Below are 21992 nucleotides of genomic sequence, written 5' to 3'. Positions count from 1 at the left end.
GGCCCAAATGAATCAGTTGATGCAGGGCCTGTGTCCTTCAGCAGTTCTACCTGGCATGCTAACCTCAGAGACTCAGGTGGTAGTCCAGATGTGTGCTGGCTGCTTTGAGTAGCTTCTGTCCAACTCTTGAATCTAAAGAGTCTTTGAGCTGTGTCTTTCTCTCTTCTAACTTTCGGGTAGTTTCCCTAGTACATGACTTACTTCTTAAAATAATAGTTTTACTGTTTCTTGGTTAAATTCCCTTTACCTTCACCAAGGGATACACCAAGTAGAAGGTCTGTAATTCAGCCAGTCGTGTAATGGTAACAAATCATCCTGTATCCTGTCCCAGATGCCTGTGCTCCTGATATCCGTTAATCTAACATTCTGCAGGGGCTGGGGGGAGGGGATAAGGATTCTTTGGGGATCTCTGCACAGAACAAAGTTCTGTTGCCCACTGCTTCCTTTTCTGATTTATGTAGTATTTAGGATACTGTTTAAGTTCAATCATCCTTGTCAGAGTCTGAAGTTCTCCTGCATTAGCCTGCATTCATGACTGAAGAATTTTGATGTTTTCTATCTCCATACATAATTCTTCTTTGCCAAGAAGTTTTCCTAACACACACACATATTAGATGCTAAATGAAATGAGCTCTGTTTTTCCATGGAAGAAAGAAAATAAGGGCTACGATCAAAATGTCAATTCTTCCGATTTGTCCTCCAAACTCTGGGTTTTGAGAGGCCATTTTAGCAAGAGAACTAACTAAAGAATTTTTAAGCATTTCTTCACTTTCGTAACTAAAATCAAACTGATGTGTTTATGGAAGTCCTTGGATTTGCTTTGATGTTGACTACTTTGGAGTATTTAGCAGTAACAATAGAAAATGGAAGAAAGGAAAAAGAAGTCCTATTTAACTATTCCTTGCCCAAGTCTTCTCAGATGCATGAAGATAGAGCTCTCCATTTATCTTACACAAAAAAAATTTTTATATTAAAAACATCAAATATTTACACTATAAAAGCTTTAAATATATACTTCTACAGGTAAAACTTAAAAGGAGTAAGGTACCACAAGGTCTCAGACATCAACATTTGAGATCAACTCATTAATTATTCTCAATAACATTTAATTCCTAATACAAATGATAAATGTGTTATGAGCATCTAGCCAGAAAATTTCTACTGTCATATCTCAGACGCATTTAGAAATGTATAACTATAAAAGTCAAAAAATTCCTAGCTGGATGAATTTTTTATTTTATGTAAAGAACAAAATCTCTTAAAATGACATCACTTTAGAAATGATCACTATGCTTTAAGGTGGCTCCCTTAACAAAACAAAACAGGCAGGGCAAATTAAGTTATCTTCTTGTTGTTGTTAAGTGCTATAGAGTCGATTCCGATCCATAGTGACCCTATACAGGGTTTCCAAGGCTGTAAATCTTTATGGGAGCAGAAAGCCTCATCTTTCTCCCGCAGAACAGCTGGTAGTTTGGAACTGCTGACCTTGCGGTTCACAACCCGATTCTTAACCACTTAGGGGATTAAAAAAAATCAAGAATGAAAGAACACTTCTACTTTTAAAATAAAGATACCATTTCCAATCCTGAAGTTGAAACATTTTCTCCAATAAACTCACACACACACACACACACACATATATATACACAGACTCATAGGGTCTGATTTAAACAACAAAGGAGTCCCTGGGTGGTACAAACAGATAGCCCTCCTGCCTGCTAGCTGAAAGACAGGAGGTTTGAGTTCATCAAGCGGTGCCTCAGAAGAATGGACTGCACTCTACTTCTGAAAATACCTGTCACTGCAAATCCTAGAGAGAACACTTCTACTGTCGAACATGCATGGGGTTCCAGTAAGTTGGAATCAACTCGACAGCAACTGGGTTTCGTTTTCTTGGTTGTTGTTTTTTTTTTTTAACAAACAGTTGCCTACCTTTCACTTGTTCTTTCTCAAATGAATACAAACAACAATCAAAAAATGGTTATTGCTATTAATTCCCAACAATAAATTTCGTAGTTACCTTCTCATACATTAGCCAGAAAGAGATTCAAGTTGTTCTATAACAAGTAGTCTTAGGATTATAGTAAAGTCTAGGAGATAAGCACACCACCATAAGATCGGTTTGAACTGCAATGTCAGCAGTTCAAAGTCACCAGCCGCTCCTCAGAAATCCTATACAGGTCACTATGAGTCAGAACCAACTCAACGACTTAACAACAAAGGTATTAGTGTAATAATGGCTTTGATAAAGTGAAAGCAAAGATCCAAGCAGAAAGTTAGCAAATCATGTAAGAAAACTAGCGACAGTAAGTTGCTGCCTTAACAAGAACAGTTTTTAAAATGTTAAGTTGGACACAAATAGAGACAGCAAGATTTTTGTTTCATTTCCTGTTATGTGCCAAATTTTACTTTATTAGCAAAACTGACAGTTATATTAAAGCAGAATTTACTACTGGCATTTGTTATGTGCCATGGAGTCGGTTCCGACTCATAGCGACCCTGTACAGGGTTTCCGAGGCTGTAAATCTTTACAGGAGCAGAAAGCCAGCCTCATCTTTCTTCCGTGGAACAGCTGGTAGTTTCGAACTGCTGACTGTGAGATTATTAGTAGCCTTATTTGTAACCACTACGCTACCAGAGCTCCTTACTACTGGCATACAAATACACAAAACTCCACTTTGATAACCAAACTGTGCCGTGTCCTTTGGCAGCCAGTTTTTTGTTTTCAAGGAAGTCTGTCTAAGCTAAAGCCACTTTTGAATTATAACAATTGGGGAAGCTTCTAGAATATACACAAAGTCCCAGGATGGTGCTCAACTGGACATGTCTGAATTGGGGCTAGCACTCAAATTGGGGGCTAGACAAATTTAGCCTGAATTGACTAAAAATGGGAGCTGCTGCTCAGTGTGAAAAGAAGAATCCTTTTGGATCCCCTTTTCTATCATGCCTAGAATTTGACACAAAGAGAAGGAAAAAAAAACATCTTGAGCCTTTAGAAGATACCCAAAAAGTAAATTTGAGAAGGTAATGGTTGACTGGATACCCTAGAAAGTTCCTCTGAAAAAAAAAGAAGAGTTACAAAGTTAATTTTATTGTCCTCTCCTCGCCATAGAATACTAAAATGCTTCCCTAAGGAAGGAAAACTATAGGTGTTCATTTGTTCTAGAAACAAGTACAAAGCTTTTCATGACTGTTAAGTAGTGATTTCTAAGATCATATTTCATTGAAAAATAGCACAAAGCCTTAATCTAATACAGCTACGAAAATAAGGAAACATTTTTCTCTGCTGCCTGACTCTTGCATTTTGCCATACTGAAAAGTACTAAATTCTCCATAGGAAGTATACATTTTTAACAATTATCAGTCACTGAAGATTCTTTCACATTATAGAAAAATGCTGGCAAATACATAAATCAATTAAACCTTGCCTCAAAAAGTAACTTGAGCAGTGACGCCAGAGATGGAGGCAGAGACAATGACGTGGAGAGAAGGAGCGGCTGGGGACTCTGGACTCAGGGGGGGAGAGGGGCGGAGTGCTGAAGGCCGGGGGGCAGGCGTGTGGGATGTACCCTTTGGTTGTTTGATGATGCATGCAGGAGATTGTAATCATTGCAATGAAATGAAATAAAATAGGATGAACATAAAGCTAATGTTCTCCCATGTAAGCTATCACATAATTCACAATAAAAACTTAAAAAAAAACACAGCACAGGCAAACATAAAGAAAATTAATAATAACTTGAATTACAAATTCCTCAAGATAAAAGGAAACCAATGTAGTTAGTTAATTCTTACAAGGTAATTTATGTTTTTATCATAAATTTCTGCAGTCAGTCATATAGGTAACAAGCAGATGAAGCAAATGTCACCCTGAACAAATACTTAGCAAAGTGGAAGAGTAAAAAGATGTGAGCTCCGGGGGAATTCATCGTGATTGAAGATCCTGACGTGATGTAATTAAAGAACTGAACCTGTGACCCTCCTCCCTCAGCCTCTGTAAACTGGGATTGCCTGTTAAAATTGTTATGGAAGCCCACATGCGTTAACAGTAGGGTAGTGGCTATGAGTCAGGCTGCTAATCTCAAAGTCAGCAGTTCGAAACTACCAGTGGGTTCTTCGGGAGAAAAATGACGCTTTCTGCTGCTGTAAAGATTTACAGCCTGGGGAACCCTATTCAGGGTCTCTGAGTCAGAACTGATTCCGCAGCTCATTACCACCAACCACTATCATGCATAACAGGAACTAGAAAAGCATCCAGCCCTGTTTTTTATTCAAAGAACTGCTCCTTGGGCCAGAACCACACTACCTGAAGATGAAGAATAGTAGCTAACATAAAGGCAGCCCAGGGGATGACAACATGAAACCTAGCAGAAACATTAAGAGAGAAAAAGGGCAGCTTTCAGGAGAAGAAAAAAACGGGATCATCGTAGATACTAATCCATCGTAGATACTAACCGGTTTGAAAGTTTCTGTGAAACTTTCTCAGAAAGAGAGGGCCAGAGGAACAGGGCAATAAGTGATGGGGCTGGTAGATGCAGTGGGGAAGAGGAAAGAGGACACAGTGTTCCCACAGGGGAAAGGAAACAAGCGCTGGTTAAATATGAAAAGAATAAAGCAAATAGATAATCTTATTAAATTTAAGAAGCAAACCCAAACCCCTTTAACCAATATGAAAAAACGGAAACATTACTACTTTAAGGAATTAGAGAAAAGCAAAATGAAGTCTCAGCTCCCTGCCTCTTCCATTGTGGGAGCTGGCTCTCCAGGCTCAAGGTGCATCCTGTGACTTCCAGCAGGTAGTCTAGAATGGAGGAGCCACAAAACTTTCTTGGTACCAGAGGTAATCTACCAAAGGTGCAGAAAGTAAATAGGGCAATTGAAACAGATTTCACAGTACTTGATTCAAGAGTTTACTGAGCAGAAAGATCACGAAAGTTGGTCCTTTGTCACCTCTGACAAGTGGTTTTTATATACTTTATTACAAATAAAACAATCTTGCTTGACAATACCATCAGTCATCTTACAAACAGAAGATTAAATAATCCTAAAGTAATAGGGTATCTCTAGGGTCTGAGCTTTTCCTAAAAACAAAACTATACTACTAGTGAATCCTGTATCTAAATCTATACAGCATCTTTAAACAGTGTGGAAATGAAATTATTATTTATTAATTTACATAAAATTACTTTATACATTAAAGAATACAATTTCAATTGTAAAAAAAACACAACTTTGAAGCTGTTGTTATTGGGATTCATGGGACATGGTTTGCTCTTCAATCACTTGCTTCACAATTTCTGCCAGTTTTAGTCGATCCACTTTATCTGTGAATCCACGACCTAAAACCCAAGAAAGAAGAGGTCAGCCCGCAAACTCTAGATAGTGATGAGAGACTCTTGATAGGGAACCATGAAGTTACACTGGTGGTTGTTGTGAAGTGCTGCCAAGTTGGATCCAAACCATAGCAACTCTGTATAGAGTTTCCAAGGAGCAGCTAGTAGGTTTGAATCACCAACCCTGTAGTTAGCAGTCTAGTGCTTATCCTACAGTGCCATACCAGGACTCCATTGTACATCTTCCAACAGTGTCAAATTACCCATACTAATGCAGAAACCACCCCCAGTATTGATCAAACACACTCAATTCAGATTCCCCTATATCTTAAGTAGCAACTGGGCAGTTTCATTAATGCAGTAGTAAAAAATCCAAAATTCATTACAACACAAAAGCAAACCTTAAGGAGGGAGATCTTTGTACTATCTATGTGTATCTGATAATGAATTTGTAACTAGATTATATAAAGAAATCCCATAATCTACTAGTTTCAAAAAGTACAACTCCTTAAAAAACTGGACAAAAGGCACAAACACACATTTTATGAATGAGTGGAACTAAATGGTCAATAAACATCTGAAAAGTGTTCAATCTTATCAATCATCAGAGAAACACAAATTAAAATGACTGGCATTACAGGACCACTATATATACCAACCATATAAATGTGGAACTGGAACTTACTGTTAGTGAAATTTATGTTTGTTCAACCACACTGGGAAACAGGTACCTACTAATGCCAAACTGATGTAATTTTTGTCTCCCATGACCCAGAAAATGTAATCCCAGATACTTTAAAAGAAATGAGTAAATTATGTTCATCTTAAGTGTTCATAACAGCCCTTTTCTTAATTCCAAAAACTTGGAAATACTCCAAATACAAGCAGTCCTGGGTTACCAATATCTGACTTAAAAACAACTCCTACTTGAAAGTTATGTCAACTTGCCCTGATTTTGAAAAGACTGAACCAATCAAATACCAAACCCTCTGCCAAACTGATTCTGACCCATAGTGCCCCTCCCTACAGGACAGAGTAGAACGACCCCATAAGGTTTCTGAGGCTATAAACCTTTACACGGAGTCAAGTGCCACCTCTTACTCCCAACCTTATGGTTAGCACCCAAGTGCTGTAACCCCTGCACAACAAGGGCACCTTGAACTACCCTATTTCACAATAAAATCTTCATCACAAGCACCTTCACTTGCTACATACACAAACTTCAAGCCTTTCATTTTGTGTTAAGTGCCATCGAGACAGTTCTGACTCATAGCGACCCAGTATAAGGTTTCCAGGGAGCAGTGGGGGTTTGAACCTTAGAATGGGTAGTTAATATTTTAGTATATCACATAATGAGCTACTGAACAGGACAGAGAATGAATGCTCTGCTACTATATGAAACAACATGGATGAATCTCTCAAACATGATGTGGACTAAAAGAATTCAGACACAAAATAACTATGACCAATTCCATTTACATAAAATGCAAAAACAGGCAAAACAGATCTAGTGCTAGAAATCAGTATAGTGATTACCCTTGAGGGAAGGGAGCCAATAAATGGGAGAGAGCACATTCTACAACATACTACATTCAATGTGTGAGAAATCAGCAAGACATTTTAAATGGCATCACATATTGCTGGTTATATTTCAAAAACCAAAATGCCAGGAACACTAATCGCTACCACATTGGCACTTTGGATTTCCCATGGTCTGTCTAAGAGCACAGCCAGCCAGTGAAGTCAGAGTTTGCTCTTTCCCTAAGCATCCTGAAGCTCAAGGCCATTTCAGTCTGCTCAACTAGAAAGGCAATGCAAAACGCAATACAAAATGGGGTATAGACTTGGACTCTGTAGCTTCTGACTAGGAAAAATGTGTGAATTAATCCTATCTCTTACCACCAGTGCTATATAATGGGACTCAGTAAAGTCAGATGCAACTATATAATACCAATTATATTTTATTCATAATAAATTTATTATATTCTAATACCAAAAACAAAGGCTAAAGTCAGATGTAAATATATAGTACAAATTATATTTTATTCATAATAAATTTATTACATTCTAATACCAAAAACAAAGGCTAAAGTCAGATGTAAATATATAATACAAATTATATTTTATCCATAATAAATTTATTACATTCTAATGCAACAAAAAAAGGCAATGCAAGGAATACATCTCTGCCTTGTTTTTCTGACCCTGGGGGTAAAATTCACTAGTGTCAGATTTGGCAAACCCTCTACTTACTCCTTAGTGGAATCCTGGTGTGGCGCTGTAGATTAATGTGCCAGACTGCAAAGCTGTTTGAACTGCAAGGTTGCGGTTCAAGCTCACCAGCTGCTCCTTGGAAACCCTAGACAGGGTCGCTATGGGTCAGAACCAACTCGACGGCACTTAACAACAACAATTACTCCTTAGTGGGAGTACTGAAATGGCAATGTGGGTTAATGCGCTTGACTTCAAAGTCAGCAGTTCAAGCTCACCAGCCACTTCTTGGAAACCCTACACCAACTCGATGGCACTTAACAACAATAACTACTCCTTAGTGAAGCAGCTGTTCTCTAAGTCAGGCAGATCAGCAGGGAGATGTCCCTGGTACTTTGTCCTCTTTCTCCCCTTCAGAATATACTGGTGAACAGTCCTTCTACCTGGGACAAGTTCTGAGATTTGGAGTTTGTTTTGTGTGTTTATTGCCATAGTAGAGTGTGACATGGGGCTGCTCTGCAGTGTGAAATCTGTGTAACACAATTCACCTAACTCTGGAAAACAACTCAAAGGATCAGATATGCCAGGACAGTTAGCATACGCTGGAAGTAACACCTGACTCTTCATCTGGAAAGAGACCCAGCTCGCCACCCCAACATATCCTATATGTTCTAAAAATCAGCAATTCTCTGCATCCCTGGACAAAGGAGTGACTAAGGGTTCCTACCGTTCCAGCTGAAGCTTTGCAGAGTATCTCTTAGGAGTTTACATTCTCGGTTATATTTCCAAGCCTCTTGCATTACTTCATTTAGCTTCTCATCTTCATTTTCTCCTATTGATAAGGAAAAAGGAAGTTCCATTTTTCCTGCAGAATCATGGGATTTTAGTGTCAGAATTGGAAAACACAGTATCCAACTGGTTAAGAATTCTACTTGGAAGGCTCCAGAGTCTTAGTATTGGGGTGTGGGAAGTAGGAGCAGCGTCAGACCCTATGCATACCTAGTTAACCTCAGAGCAAAGAAGAAGAGGACGACAACAATGAATGGGTTACATTCTTTCTCCAAAGCTCATTTCCTACATTAAAATCAGATTACTTACAAAAACACACACCCACAGTGCAAAAGGCTATTTGAGGCGCATTATGTGGATTCTCTTAAAACCCAACGGGCTACGAAGAAAGGCCAAACCAATACCTTACTGGCCTGGTACGTGAGCCCATCGCCTTCATTCTATCAATCTGCTGAGCAAAGCCCAGCATCACCCAGTTGAGTGGAGAAAATACAATGAACGAGAGCTCTCACCCCAAAAGGAGCCATGTAAGTCACTCCCCCTCTGACAGAAGGAGCAACCAGGGCCATTCCTGAACTAGAGAGGCAATCTTCTTATAGTCACAAGTTCATGGCAACCAAGAACTCTAAAGGACCTGGAAACATTGTTTCAGCAGGCTGCAACCTATTTCTGACCCAATCCCCGTTTTTCTATTCTCCATTCTGTGCTCTTGTGCCCTTTGTGCCAAACTAAGAATCACATGGGCAATTAACACTAAACCATAAATTTCATAGAAAACCAAAGAAGAGGCACAATTTCTCACATCTGAGTTCCTGCTATCTATTCTTTTAGTGCGTACATTCTAATTCACATAAAGTACTTATTTTCTTAGAACACAAAGACGAAACAGACAAATGTAAATTAAACCATTCATTTTCTTAGATGTGTCCAAACATGCACAAACACACACACACAAAGAGAACATTCATAAATGGTGTGACCTTTACCAGCCTGGGGTAGAATACACTGAGCTATCACATCCCGGAGCTTTTCCAAGGCAACATTTGAATCCTCAACTCCATTCTCACGGTCGTGGATATATACACTATCTTTTGGCTTGGTGCTACAAAAATTTGGGAAAAAGATAATAACATGAGACCCCAAAACCCAGCCCTGGGCAGATGCTTACTCTATATGTAAGGCATCAGGTAACTAATTAACTACAGGCTGTCTCCAATTTCTGATGTCATTTAGAGGCTTAGTCTCTCCACTCTCTCAGTGGCAGAAAGGGCAGAGTCTGGCTGGGCTTTCAGAGCCCACCATTCAGCCATGGCAGCAGAGAAGAAGTGATCAGAAATAAGCGCTCAGTTACCCGAGTAACTTCCTCTTCCTCAGAATGGGGTTGTTCACAGAGTGTAAAGGTTTTAGGCTGACTTTCAGATCCTGGATTCTCATGTTGGCCAACTGCTCTGCATGAGCCTGCTGGATTCCGGCAACCACCGCCTAAATGCAAACACTATCATCAGGTTTTCACATTCATTTTGAGGCATCTAAAAAAGCCAATCTTAAGAAAGTGGGAAGGAGAAGTTCAAAGAACTAAGAAAGCAATTTCACTCTTATACTGATAGTATACAAGTTTAAATAAGGTAGAGTGTTCTTCCCCATGGATAAGCAGGGCCCAGGGAACACCAGGCCAAGTAAGCATCATACAGTCATTAGCTTTCCTTCCCTGGTGTGATGTGCCATGGAGTCGGTTCTGACCCATAGCGACCCTGTACAGGGTTTCTAATCCTGTAAATCTTTACGGGAGCAGAAAGCCTCGTCTTTCTCCCGCGGAACGGCTGGTAACTTCAAACTGCTGACCGTGAGGTTAGCAGCTCGATTCGTAACCACGTTACCAGAGCTCCTTTTCCTTCCCTGGTTGGGGGATAGAAATTCAAGTCAGTAACACTAACAAGGCTCATACATACTCACAATCACTTGGCAAGGACATGTGTAAAAAGATTCTTACATGTACCTCAAGGGAAAGGTTGGCAGGCTGCTGCTGAGGACCCTCAGAGACTAACACCGACTCACTGCCCCGAGGGTTCTCACCACAGTGGAATCAATCACCTCAGTCCTGACCACTGCACAGGGTGACCATGGCCACACCTCATGGGAGGACTGATGCAGTCTTCCATTGGTGAAGCTAGACTGTCCTTTCCACTTTTCTGGTTGGGTCTGTAACTTTTTACTCAAATTATTTGCCACACTGGGCACTTACTCAAATCCAAATCCACTAGGGCTGTCTACTCAAATTCTTCAAGGTCAGCTTGTGACCAAAGATAATGAAAAGCTTAGAAATTGCTATAGTAAAGAACTGTGAGGTTTTGTTTCCTTTTCTTCAGAAAACCTTCCTTGATTATACCTCCTTAATGTTTTCTTCTTCTGAATTCCTGTACTACTCATAAGCAATTTAGTATCCCTGAATTGTTGCCCCTTTGATTTGCATTTACTGGTCTTGCCTTCCCAACAAATCTTGTTTAAACCCTTTGAAGGAAGGGATGGTTTCTTTTTCTACTCCTAGCGTAGTGGTTACGAATCGGGCTGCGAACCTTAAGGTCAGCAGTTCGAAACTACCAGCCGCTCCGCGGGAGAAAGATGAGGCTTTCTACTCCCGTAAGGATTTACACCCTCGGAAACCCTGTACAGGGTCGCTATGGGTCGGAACCGACTCGACGGCACTTAACAACAACAACAACAACCCCATAGTACAAACATGAAGGGGATTCCTTTGAATGATCCCATTGTATGCATTTACTGGGGCTTGATTTGGTCTTTTATAAAAAGCAGCTTTCTATTTCTAACCCTGATTTTCAGAAAACTTGACGTTTCTATGGGAAAGGGTGGGTATTCTGTATGGGTTTGCCTTTAACCCCTCCCTCACCAAGTTAAACCTCAACATCCCTTCTCAGCACAGTCTTTCCAGCCAACAGAATAAGTATCACTCCAAACCTTATCCATCAAAAAACCAAAAAAAAAACACCTTATCCATCATCAGCTGAGCAGAAGGCAGCACATTATCCAAGGCCTCTGTTGAGTTGAGCCATGGGTGGTCCAACACCCCCTCGATGGTGAGTCTCTCTTCTGGTTTGACCTTCAGGAGCCTGTGGAGAAAGGCCGCTCTACTGGGTCTGGTTCTCACCAGCTCTGGCTTTTGACCTAGTCTTCCAAGTCCCAAAGGACTCTGCACGTCAACTCTACCCTCATCCACTCACTAGCCCTAATACTGCCTAACCCCTCCCATATTCCTGTATGTCAACATAGCCAGTGGACCCTGAGAAAGCTGGAGAGTGGGTCCTAGGCCTCACACAATGACCCATTCACAGCAGCCAATAAATGAAAAGTCATTGTCATCTCAACACTAGTTCAGTTCCAGGTGTGATATCAGTTCCAAATGACTGGCTTACATGGAAGAAACAGGAGCACACACCAGGAGATTTACCATTTAGGGACCCGGATGACCATGAACTGGAGACATGCACTAGGGAGGGAGCTGGGCTCACAACCCTGGGCCCATATTCCAGAGATGCACTGTTGATGTTACGTGCTGTCAAACTAGTTATGACTCATAGCAACCCTATATAGGGTTTCCCAGGAGCAGCTGGTTGAGTTTAAAGCGCCAACCTTACAGTTCAAATGAATCTTACGGTCCAGTGTTTATCTTACAGTGCCACAGGAGGACTCCAGAGATGCAACAGGTGGCAGCAGAGCTCCATTTTCACTAAGGCCCACCATCAAAAACTCTCACCTCAGGTTCTACTGATTAGATTTTGTGATGCTCTCACAGGAAGATGCCTAGCTGGGAAACATGGCTTGTCCTCAGAATGTTCTTCACACCACACGGAGACCTCTTCACCCTTCCCACCCAGAAGCCTGAAGACTCACTTTCTTACAACATCTTTGGCCATCTCTGAGATCTGGCTCCACTCTTCCTCTGGAAACTCGAAACTGCCAGTCATGATCTTTCTTCGCATATCCTTTGGAATCGTTCGGCTGTGGTGTTTGGAGTAAAAAGGAGGGTATCCACACAGCATCACATAGATTATCACCCCTAGGGACCACAAGTCACAACTCTGAAAGCAAAAAGGAAACGGTCACGAAAAACAGAAGGAGAGCCACAAAATAAGTCCCCATGACAGGCCCAAAAATCTTAACCTGTGATACAAGAGGGGCTATTTCTAAGAATCACTTCAGAGACTAGAAAAGTTGCAGGAAGTCTTAAGAGAGCTAACTTTTCTCTCCAGGTTTTCTGGATGCCACTGGTAGCGGATTTTACCTGCTAACTTGGCTAGCCTAGGGTACCTAACTGTTTGGTCCAACACTAGTCTAGATGTAGTTATGAAGTATCTACATGTGAATAAATCAGCTGGCTTTATGCACACCACCGTCCATGTGGGTGGGCCTCAATCAGTTAAAACAAAAAGGGAGGAGTATTCTACCAGAATTCCTTTTACTCTCCTTCTAAGACTGATGGAATTTCTAGCCTTTCACTGGATTTACAGATTTCAGACTTGTCAGCCTCTCACAATCAGTCAGTTCCTGAAAAATAAATTCTCCCTCCTTTCCCTCTCCACACACACACTTAACAGACACACACATATACAATTCTCTTACTGGTTCTGTTTCTCTAGAGAACTCCAAGACAACTACCAACACTACACTAAATATACATGGGGGCTTCAAAAAGTTCGTGGAAAAATTCCATTACCTTTTTATTCCATTTTTCCATAAACTTCCCACAGGTTCCTTGTATACACACCAGTATACAAACAAAAAGGAGCTCTGGTAGCATAGTGGTTACGAATCGGGCTGTAAACCTTAATGTCAGCAGTTCGAAACTACCAGCAGTTCTGCGGGAGAAAGATGAGGCTTTCTGCTCCCATAAAGATTTACAGCCTCGGAAACCCTGTACAGGGTCGCTATGGGTCAGATCCAACTCGATAGCACTTAACAACAACAATACAAAGGTGGTCATGGATAAAATAAACAGTCACTCTTCTTCTCCCGCTCAGGCCCTGAATATAGCTGTGAGATCCTTTGCCCCCACCAGAGATGTGCAGATAGAAGTCAGCTGGAACAGCACTGACAATGCAGGAACAAAACAGCCATGACACAGGTAAGGTAACTCCATAATATAGCACAAGCCATTTCTTAAAGGCTACTTCTGCAGAAAACCCAAAGAAATTTGACACATTAGAGAGAGTCACTGAAGGGAGGGCCAGGAAAATGTAAAAACGTTCCTTTAGCCACAAAGTCACTGTGTCCAAACGCTTTACAACATTCTTGGGGAAGATATTCTGTAAAAAGAAGACTGACACCCACAACCATGTCTGCAGGACTAAGTGACTGCTTGGTTAACAGTCAAGAACAGACTCCAATAGTTTCAGCTCCATGTGCCTCGGACACTGGGTTCTCATAAGAATCAATTCAAGTTTCTCTTGATACGCAGGATCCAAGTAACACGTGCCTCAGAAGGGCAGGCCAGTGAACCTGCTCTGTGGCCACACTTCCCATCATGCCAGCACTAGAGCACTGCTTGGGAGAAGTCTGCAAATGGGGGCTTCCAGAACTCTCTTTGATGTTTGGGAATCAGAAAGTGGACATTTAAGGATCATGAGACCCATGCTACAGAATATAACTATGAAGTTATAGAGGTAAAAGGGGATATTAAAATTACGTAGTTCAAATCCTTCAGCATTTAGGGCAACTGATAACTACAGAGGTCATTATATCTTCAAGGTTGTCTATTAAGAATGAAACTAAACAACTTAGCCAGATGGCTCGCTTAGTCTACTGTCTTCTGACCACCCAAAGTCCCTTCTCTGTCTGTTATATCTAGGCTCAAAGTCCCCAAGCATCATCATCCTTTGGATTTACTTGGCAACTAGAGGATTTGTTTCAATAGCCTAAACCTCTTATGCTTTAGGATGGTGATGCTCGGTGTATAAGCTACAGCTTAAGAACATAGCTCCAGGTAACACTCCTGAGCTCTTACTATCTGTACTGGACACTGTAGATGAGTTTGTGGGATAGGAGAGAAAGCTACCATAAATTGTAATGGGATGTATTTGTATCTAGCCTTTGTATCCCAGAAATGGTCTCTACCTCAAAAAAAGCAAGACAACCATGTTGTTTAAATGTAGTCCCTAAACTGTACAGGCTGTTGTTGTTAAGTGCTGTCAAGTCGATTCCGACCCATGGCAATCCTGTGTAGGGTTTCTAAGCAGCAGCTGGCGAGCTTGAACCACCGACCTTGCAGTTCAAACAGATTTGCACTTTGGCGCATTAACCCACAGCGCCACACCAAAACTCCAAATAAAAAAGTACGAAAGCCCATTCTTGCTGCAAAAACCAAATTGGTAAGCATCTTACCTTTCATCAGACAAAAACCGAGCTTCCAAACTTTTCTCTGTGTATGTGTGTGTATTACAGGGAGGAGTGAGTAGGCTGCTTCCAGCCTTATAGACAAGACTGTAAAGGCTTAGAAATGGAAATGACCACATTCTCAAAAGCAACACACATCAAACAGGAAGAAAGGGGTAAGCCCAAGGGGTGCAGGCAATCCTCTCATCCCCTACCTTGTTGTAAGTGTAGGGTGTTGGCGAGGTAGGTATGATGCCAGACTTCTCCTTCTGATGCCTTCTCTGTGCCTCCAGTACCTGTGAGAGTGGCCAGAGGGGAGAATTTACTGAGAAAACACACCACCAATCTGCAACATGAGACAGGCTTCTGGGCATGCCGTTAACAAGAGAAAGAAAGCTCCACCTAAAATGGCATTTCAAAACCTGCATTCCTTATTACAAAGGACTTTATCAGTGTCTGCCCAGGACAAGATGAATTTGTAAAAGTGTAATGCTTCTTACAAACACATTAACCAATGAAAGGAAGTTCATCACCAGCCACCAGGGAACTGAGTAAGAACAAATGGGCAAAACAAATGAAAAATTAAAGGGAAAATTATTCACTGGTGAGAGTGTAGACATGTACTAACTTGGGTGATGGGGAAGGTAGCTATAATGAAAAGGAAAAGGGAGGAGGGAAAAAAGGGAAATTGCTTTCTTTTTATTTTTCCCATGTATTTGAAGGAAAACAATGTATATTTATTTTCTAAGTAGGACAAATCATTGGGAACTTTCCCACAATTGGAAAAAAGTACAGAAAAGAAGGGGGTGTGTGTGAAAGAAAAAGAAAGAGGAGAGAAAGGTATAAAAAGGTTTGGAAATGGATAGTGCTGATGCTTGTGCAACTTGGGGAATGTAGTTGGTGCTGTCGGTGTAAAAATGGTTCAAATGGTAACTGTTTTCTTGTATGTATATTGTTGTTGTTAAATGCTGTCAAATCGGTTCTGACTCACAGTAACTCTGTATACAATTTCCGAGGAGGAGCAGTGATTTTGAACTGCCAAGCTTGTGGTAAGCAGTCAAGTGTTTATCCTACAGCACCACATCAGGACCCATGTATATATATACACATATATATTGCTACAATTAAGAAATAAATACAAACCATACAAAAAGAGCAAGTAGAAATCCAGATTAATAGTAAGATTTTAGAAATAGCTAATACATTGAAAGGGCAAAGGTGTAGAAATGAAGAAGAAATAATTAGGGAGACTGAAGACAAATCTCTCAACTAATCTTCTAGAGGAACAATCAGAAAAAGAATAAAAACAAATAAACAAAAACAAAGCCTAAAAATTAGGTGGGACACCATAACTTATTTGTGATAAGAATCCCAGAACAGAAAGAGACAAAACAAAACACATACACACAGAAAAAAAAACTGTTTAAGACTTGTTGGAAGCAAACTATTCTAAAGACCCAGGAGCTCTGGTAGTATAGTGGTTATGAATCGGGCTGCGACTACAAAGTCAGCAGTTCGAAACTATTGGCTGCTCCGCGGGATAAAGATGAGGCTTTCTGCTCCTGTAAAGATTTACAGCCTCGGAAACCCTGTTCAGGGTCGCTATGAGTCAGAACCGACTCGAAGGCACTTAACAACAACAACAACAACAGGATATAAACCTGAAAGCAAATCAAGAAAAATGTAATTAACTACAAAGGAGAACCAATAAGCTGTAACTTCTCAGCAGAAACTAGGCAGGTAAGATAGCAATGAAATGGCATATGTAAAACTCTGAGGAAAAAAAAAAGCCAAACCCCCCCCCCCAAAAAAAATACCACCTAACAAAATTGTCCAACAAATATGGTGAAATTAATATATTTCCGATAAAAAGAAGTTAAAGGAATTTGTAAAACCTTGGCCAACCTCACAAAAAATACTAAAGGAAGTTCTCTGGACAGAGAACCACCAACAGCAGTTAACCACCTAGTATTAATATACATGACACCACGCTGAAGTAAATTGGAGTATGTTGTTAGGGGGCTTCGAATTGGTTCCAACTCACAGTAATCCTGTATAGGGTTTCCCAGGCTGTAAATCTTTCCTAGGAGCAGAAAGCCTCATCGTTCTCCCACAAAGCAGCTGGTGGGTTTGAACTGTCAACCTTATGGTCCTACAGTACCATCAGGACTCCTCAAATATTGTTGTTGTCAAATGCTGTTTAGTGGGTTCCAACCCATAGCAACCCTGTATAGGGTTTCCGAGGAGCAGCTGGTGAGCTTGAACTATCAACCTTGTGGTTTAAATGGCTTTGCAGTCCAGAGCATTAACCCACAGCGCCACACCAGGACTCCAATATAGAAGTATCCAAAGTTAAACAAATATATAAAGATTGAAAACAGGAAATCAGAGATATTTGTAAATAAAAACAATTACAAAGTAAAAATAGGGATAAATAATGTAGTTACAGAACTTCTAAATAGAATGTAATACAAGTTGATTTCAAGATACAACAGATTGTTTTAAACTTGGAATGAAATTAATAAATTATAGTTAACCTCAAATACCTTCTCATCAAAATAAAAAAGAAAATCATAAAGATTTAGTAACCACTGAAACAATAGCAACAAAAAAATAATTAAAAACCAATAAAAACTTCACAAACAAAATGAATTCAGAACAGAAACTAATGTGTAACAAAGAAACTAGCAGCACCACAAAAATACATAACTAACAGCAATAAATTCATATCTACCAACTATTACACTAAATGTAAATGGAATAAATGCACCCACCAATCAAGAGATAGGTATTAACAGAATAAATAGGAAAACAGAACCCAGCAATACATTCTCTCCAAGAGACATAACTTAGACACAAAAACAAAAAAAAATCAAAGGACTGAAACAAATATATCAAGCTAATGGCAATCCAAAAAAGAGCAGGACAATTTTAATTTCTGATAAGCTTTAAGGCAAAACCCAGCAAAAAAGGGTCAATTAAACAAGAAGACAAAACCATAATGAATGTATCTATATGCCAGAGCCTCAAAATAAATGAAATTCTAACAGAATTCAAGACTCGACAATAATAGTTATTGTTGCTAAGTGCTGTTGAGTAGATTTTGACTCACAGCAACTCTGTATAGGATTTCCAAGGCTTTAAATCTCTGAGGGAGCAGAAAAATCTCATCTTTCTCCTTCACAGTGGCTGGAAGACATTTTGGTTTGCAGTCCAGAGCTTATAGTATGGAGAAACTTTAATAAACCACCTTTTATGAAGGGTAGAACTAAAAAGACTCAGGAAAAAGCTAAACACCCCAACCAGTCAACTTGAGCTCATAGACATATACAGAACACTTCACCCAATAGCACAATATACGTTCTTTCCCAGTGTACATATAACGTTCTCCAGAATAGACCACGTTAGACCACAAAGCATGCTTCAATAAACGTAAAAAGAGTTACATACCACAAAGCATTTTCTCAGATAATAATGCTATAAAATTAGAAATGAACAGTAGACAATCTTTCATCCTTAAATAAAAAATAATCCACTAAAGTCATCTTAAAAATTGAACAGTTTAGCTAAACTAATAAAAAGGTCTGCCTTGAAAATGATGCTCTTTTATAAACTATCTTTATGGGATCAAACTGACAACAGCAACTCAAAAGGTTAAATAGGAACTTTAGGAGGCAGTGAGTTTATGTTAATGAGAGAACAACTCATACATGGAGGGAAAGATGGTCGTAAAATTGAAAGAACGTAATCAACATCGCTACACTGTACACGTAGAAGCTGCTGAGCTGTATATGTTATCAACAAGAAAGCAAATTTTAGAACAGAGGGTTATAAACATTGCTGAGACAAACCTCTAAATAGCTATACCATGGTCACTGTTATTAAGTGTTGTTAAGTCAATTCTGACTTACAGCAACCCTGTGTAGGGTTTCTAAGGGCTGAAGGTGTGGTGCTGTAGGATCAGCACTGGACTGGGAATCAAAAGGTCTGCAGTTCAAACCCACCAGCTGCTCCTCAGAAACCATACACAGAGTCACTAGGAAACAAAATCGACTCAACTGCATTTAACAACAACTTGTGGATTTGAACCACTGACTTTTTGGTTAGCTGTACAGTGCTTATCTTACAGGACTCCCATGTTCACCAATTGGAAGACTATATTGTTAAGATGTTAATTTTGTAAAGATCCATCTGCAAATTAAACACAATCCTAGTCAAAGTTCCAGGATGTTTTTCTACTATAATAGAGAAGTGAATTCTGAAACTTTTATAAAGAAATGCAAAAAGTCTAGAAAAGTCAAAACAATTTTGAAAAACAGCAAATCTGAAAGACATTACCTGAGGCTGAGACAACAGTATAAAGCTTTACACCTACTTCTTACTGTCTACAGTCTTGTCATTCAATACTTCCAATGTGTGACAGAGAAATGCTACTATCCTACTATTTATTATGCACAGTTAATGACATATATCAGGCAGTAGTGAACACTGAATTGCAAGGCCTAGTGTACTGCTGATCGTGATGGCTAAGATTACATAAAAGCATGGTGGGGCCATGATTTTTGGTGTTTTGACAGTTCTTTAATACACAATTTGGCAGCTAATATATTGTTGTAGTCGTCCTCAATCTTGTGATCTGAAGTGACCATCTTCCATTTTCTTATAACATCTAGCTCACATGATGATCTGGTCTTTGGAACCTACCCATGTCAAAAAGTTAAGAGTGGATGTAATAATAAGGGGTGTTACAATAGGATTGTTGTGGTTGTTAAGTGCTATTGAGTCTGTTCCAACCCATAGCAACCCGGTATAGTGTTTCTGAAGCACAGCTGGTGAGTCTGAACTGCCGACCTTGTAATTAAAACAGACTTTGCAGTGCAGTGCATTAACCAACAGTGCCACACCAGGCTTCCTGCTATAAGGATTGTTGTTGTTGTTATGTACCGTGGAGTCAGTTCCAACTCACAGCAACCCTGTACAGGGTTTCCGAGGCTGTAAATCTTTACAGGAGCAGAAAGTCTCATCTTTCTCCCACAGAACAGCTGGTAGTTGCGAACTGCTAACCATGAGATTAGCACCCCGATTCATAAACACTACACTATAATAGACATACATATATCAATAGAATAGAGAGTTCAGAACAGACCCATACATATATGACTGATTAATTTTCAAGAAAAGTGCAAGGGAATTCAATGATGGAAACATAGCCTAACCTTTTCAACAAATGATGCTGAAATAATTTGATATCCCAAATAGGAAAACAAAGATACTTGATCTTTACTTCTTATATAGACACAAAACTCATAGTGGATCACAGACTGAAAAGCTAAAACTATAGACCTTTCATAAGAAACCCTAAATTTCATGTCTGTGGGTAGTCAAAGATTTCTTGGGAACAAAAACCATAGTCATTAAAAACAACGACATTGGGGAACTGGACCTATTTAAAACTAAAAAGTTGTTACTCAAATGACCTTAAGAAATTAAAAAGGTAAGCGATAGACAAGGAGAAATGTTATAATCCGTATGTGGTAGGCAGAATAGCCTAATCCTTATTGTGGTCGGGAAGTGCCATGGAGTCAGTTCTGACTCATAGCAATCCTGTATAGAGTTTCTGAGGAGCTGTTGATGGGTTTGAACTTCTGACCTTATAGTTAGCAGTCAGGTGCTTATCCGACAGCACCACACCAGAACCTAATCCTTAAAACCTGTTAATATATTACTTTAGTTGTCAAAAGGGATTTGCAGATAGGATTAAATTAAGGATCTTGACAGGGAGAGTATCTGGATTATATAGGTAGGCACAATGTAATCACAAGGGCCCTTATAAGAAAAGAGGCAGGAGGGTCAGAATCAGAGAGAATGACAGAAAGATCTGTGCTGTTGGCCTTGAAGATGGGGAGAAAGGTGCCACACACCAAAAGCTGGGGGCAGCCTCTAGAAGCTGGAAAAGGCAAGGGAACAGATTCCCCAGTGCCTCCACCTTTCTCTTCCCTCAGAGAGCACTGTTTCCTATTAGTTACCTCCAGCACTCTGAAATAAATTCATGTGGTCTTAATACACTACAGTATGATTTGCTGACTATGGTACTGATGTGATCTGCTCTGTAAACCTTCACCCAATTTACAATAGAAAGTTTAAAACAAAATAACCCACTAAATTTGTGGTAATTTATTACAGCAGTATACAAAATTAGTACAGTATATACGATATATCAGTATATGACAAAGAACATATAAATAACTCTTACTACATATTAGTTATAACACAAGCCAATGACAACAACAAAGGGCAAAGCGTGTGCAGATGCCTCACCATAGAGGTCTTACACTGAGCCAATAAGCGCATGAAACAATGTTTACTAACAGTAGTCATCATGAAAATGCTAATTAAATGCATAATGAGATAACACTACCCAGCTATTAGAGTGACTAAATTTATACTGTTAAACCTGAGGAACTCATATATTCCTGGTAGAAAAGTAAAAGGTAACAATTATTTTGCGTAAACAACTTACCTAAGAGGAAAAAATGTGTTGTTTACTGCCACTGAGTCAATTCTGACTCATACTGACCCAAGGAGCAGCTGGTGAGTTTGAACTGCTGACCGTGCTGCTCAAACTGATCTTATGGTCCAGTACATATCCTACAGTGCCACACCAGGACTCCAAGGGGGAAAAACAGGTGCCTAAAAAATTGTGGCTACCACACATCTGTCAGTTTGTCACACTGTGGTGGCTTATGAGTTGCTGTCATTCTGGAAGCTATGCCACTAGTATTTTAAATATCAGCAAGGTCACCGATGGTGGACAGATTTCAGATAAGCTTCCAGACAAAGACAGACTAGGAAGAAGGAGTGAAACTACTTTCAAATATTTATTCACTGAAAACCTTATGAACAGCAGAGAAACACTGTCAGATATAGTGCCGGAAAATGAGCCCCTCAGGTTGGAAGGCACTCAAAATGCAACTTGGGAAGAGCTGCCTCCTCAAAGTAGAGTTGACCGTGATGATGTGAATGGAGTAAAGCCTGTGGGAGTAAAGCCCTCGGGACCTTCATTTGCTGATGGGGCACAAATCAAAATGAAAAGAAACAGCTGTAAACATCCATTAATAATCGGAACATGGAATGTAAGAAGTATGAATATAAGAAAATTGTTAATTGTCAAAAATGAAATGGAACACATAAACATCAATATCTCAGGCATTAGTGCTCTATAATGGACTGGTATTGGCCATTTTGAATCTGACGACCACATGGTTTACTATGCCA

At 39.8% G+C, this 21992-nt stretch overlaps 1 protein-coding gene across 2 annotated transcripts in view; it reads right to left on the bottom strand.

The window, feature by feature from the left end:
- Positions 1 to 4889: 4889 nt before the first annotated feature.
- The window catches only part of MAPKAPK5 (mitogen-activated protein kinase-activated protein kinase 5), a 38764-nt gene continuing 21661 nt past the window's right edge, over positions 4890 to 21992 (bottom strand). The window contains exons 9-15 of one of the 2 annotated variants that reach the window (XM_006870456.1): positions 14933 to 15013; positions 12240 to 12427; positions 11338 to 11458; positions 9685 to 9815; positions 9320 to 9435; positions 8272 to 8376; positions 4890 to 5339 (exon numbers count right to left, since the gene is read on the bottom strand). In XM_006870456.1, coding sequence (XP_006870518.1) covers positions 5245 to 5339; positions 8272 to 8376; positions 9320 to 9435; positions 9685 to 9815; positions 11338 to 11458; positions 12240 to 12427; positions 14933 to 15013 — 837 coding nt within the window. In that variant the 3' untranslated portion in view covers positions 4890 to 5244. Of the gene's footprint in view, positions 5340 to 8271; positions 8377 to 9313; positions 9436 to 9684; positions 9816 to 11337; positions 11459 to 12239; positions 12428 to 14932; positions 15014 to 21992 lie in introns of both variants that reach the window. The other variant, XM_006870455.1, reaches the window with a different exon arrangement.

The sequence above is a fragment of the Chrysochloris asiatica genome, unplaced genomic scaffold (assembly GCF_000296735.1).
Source record: "Chrysochloris asiatica unplaced genomic scaffold, ChrAsi1.0 scaffold00142, whole genome shotgun sequence".
NCBI classification, from domain to species: Eukaryota; Metazoa; Chordata; class Mammalia; order Afrosoricida; family Chrysochloridae; genus Chrysochloris; species Chrysochloris asiatica.
Note: the sequence above shows the minus strand (reverse complement) of the source record. Positions and strands in the feature narration are given on the sequence as shown.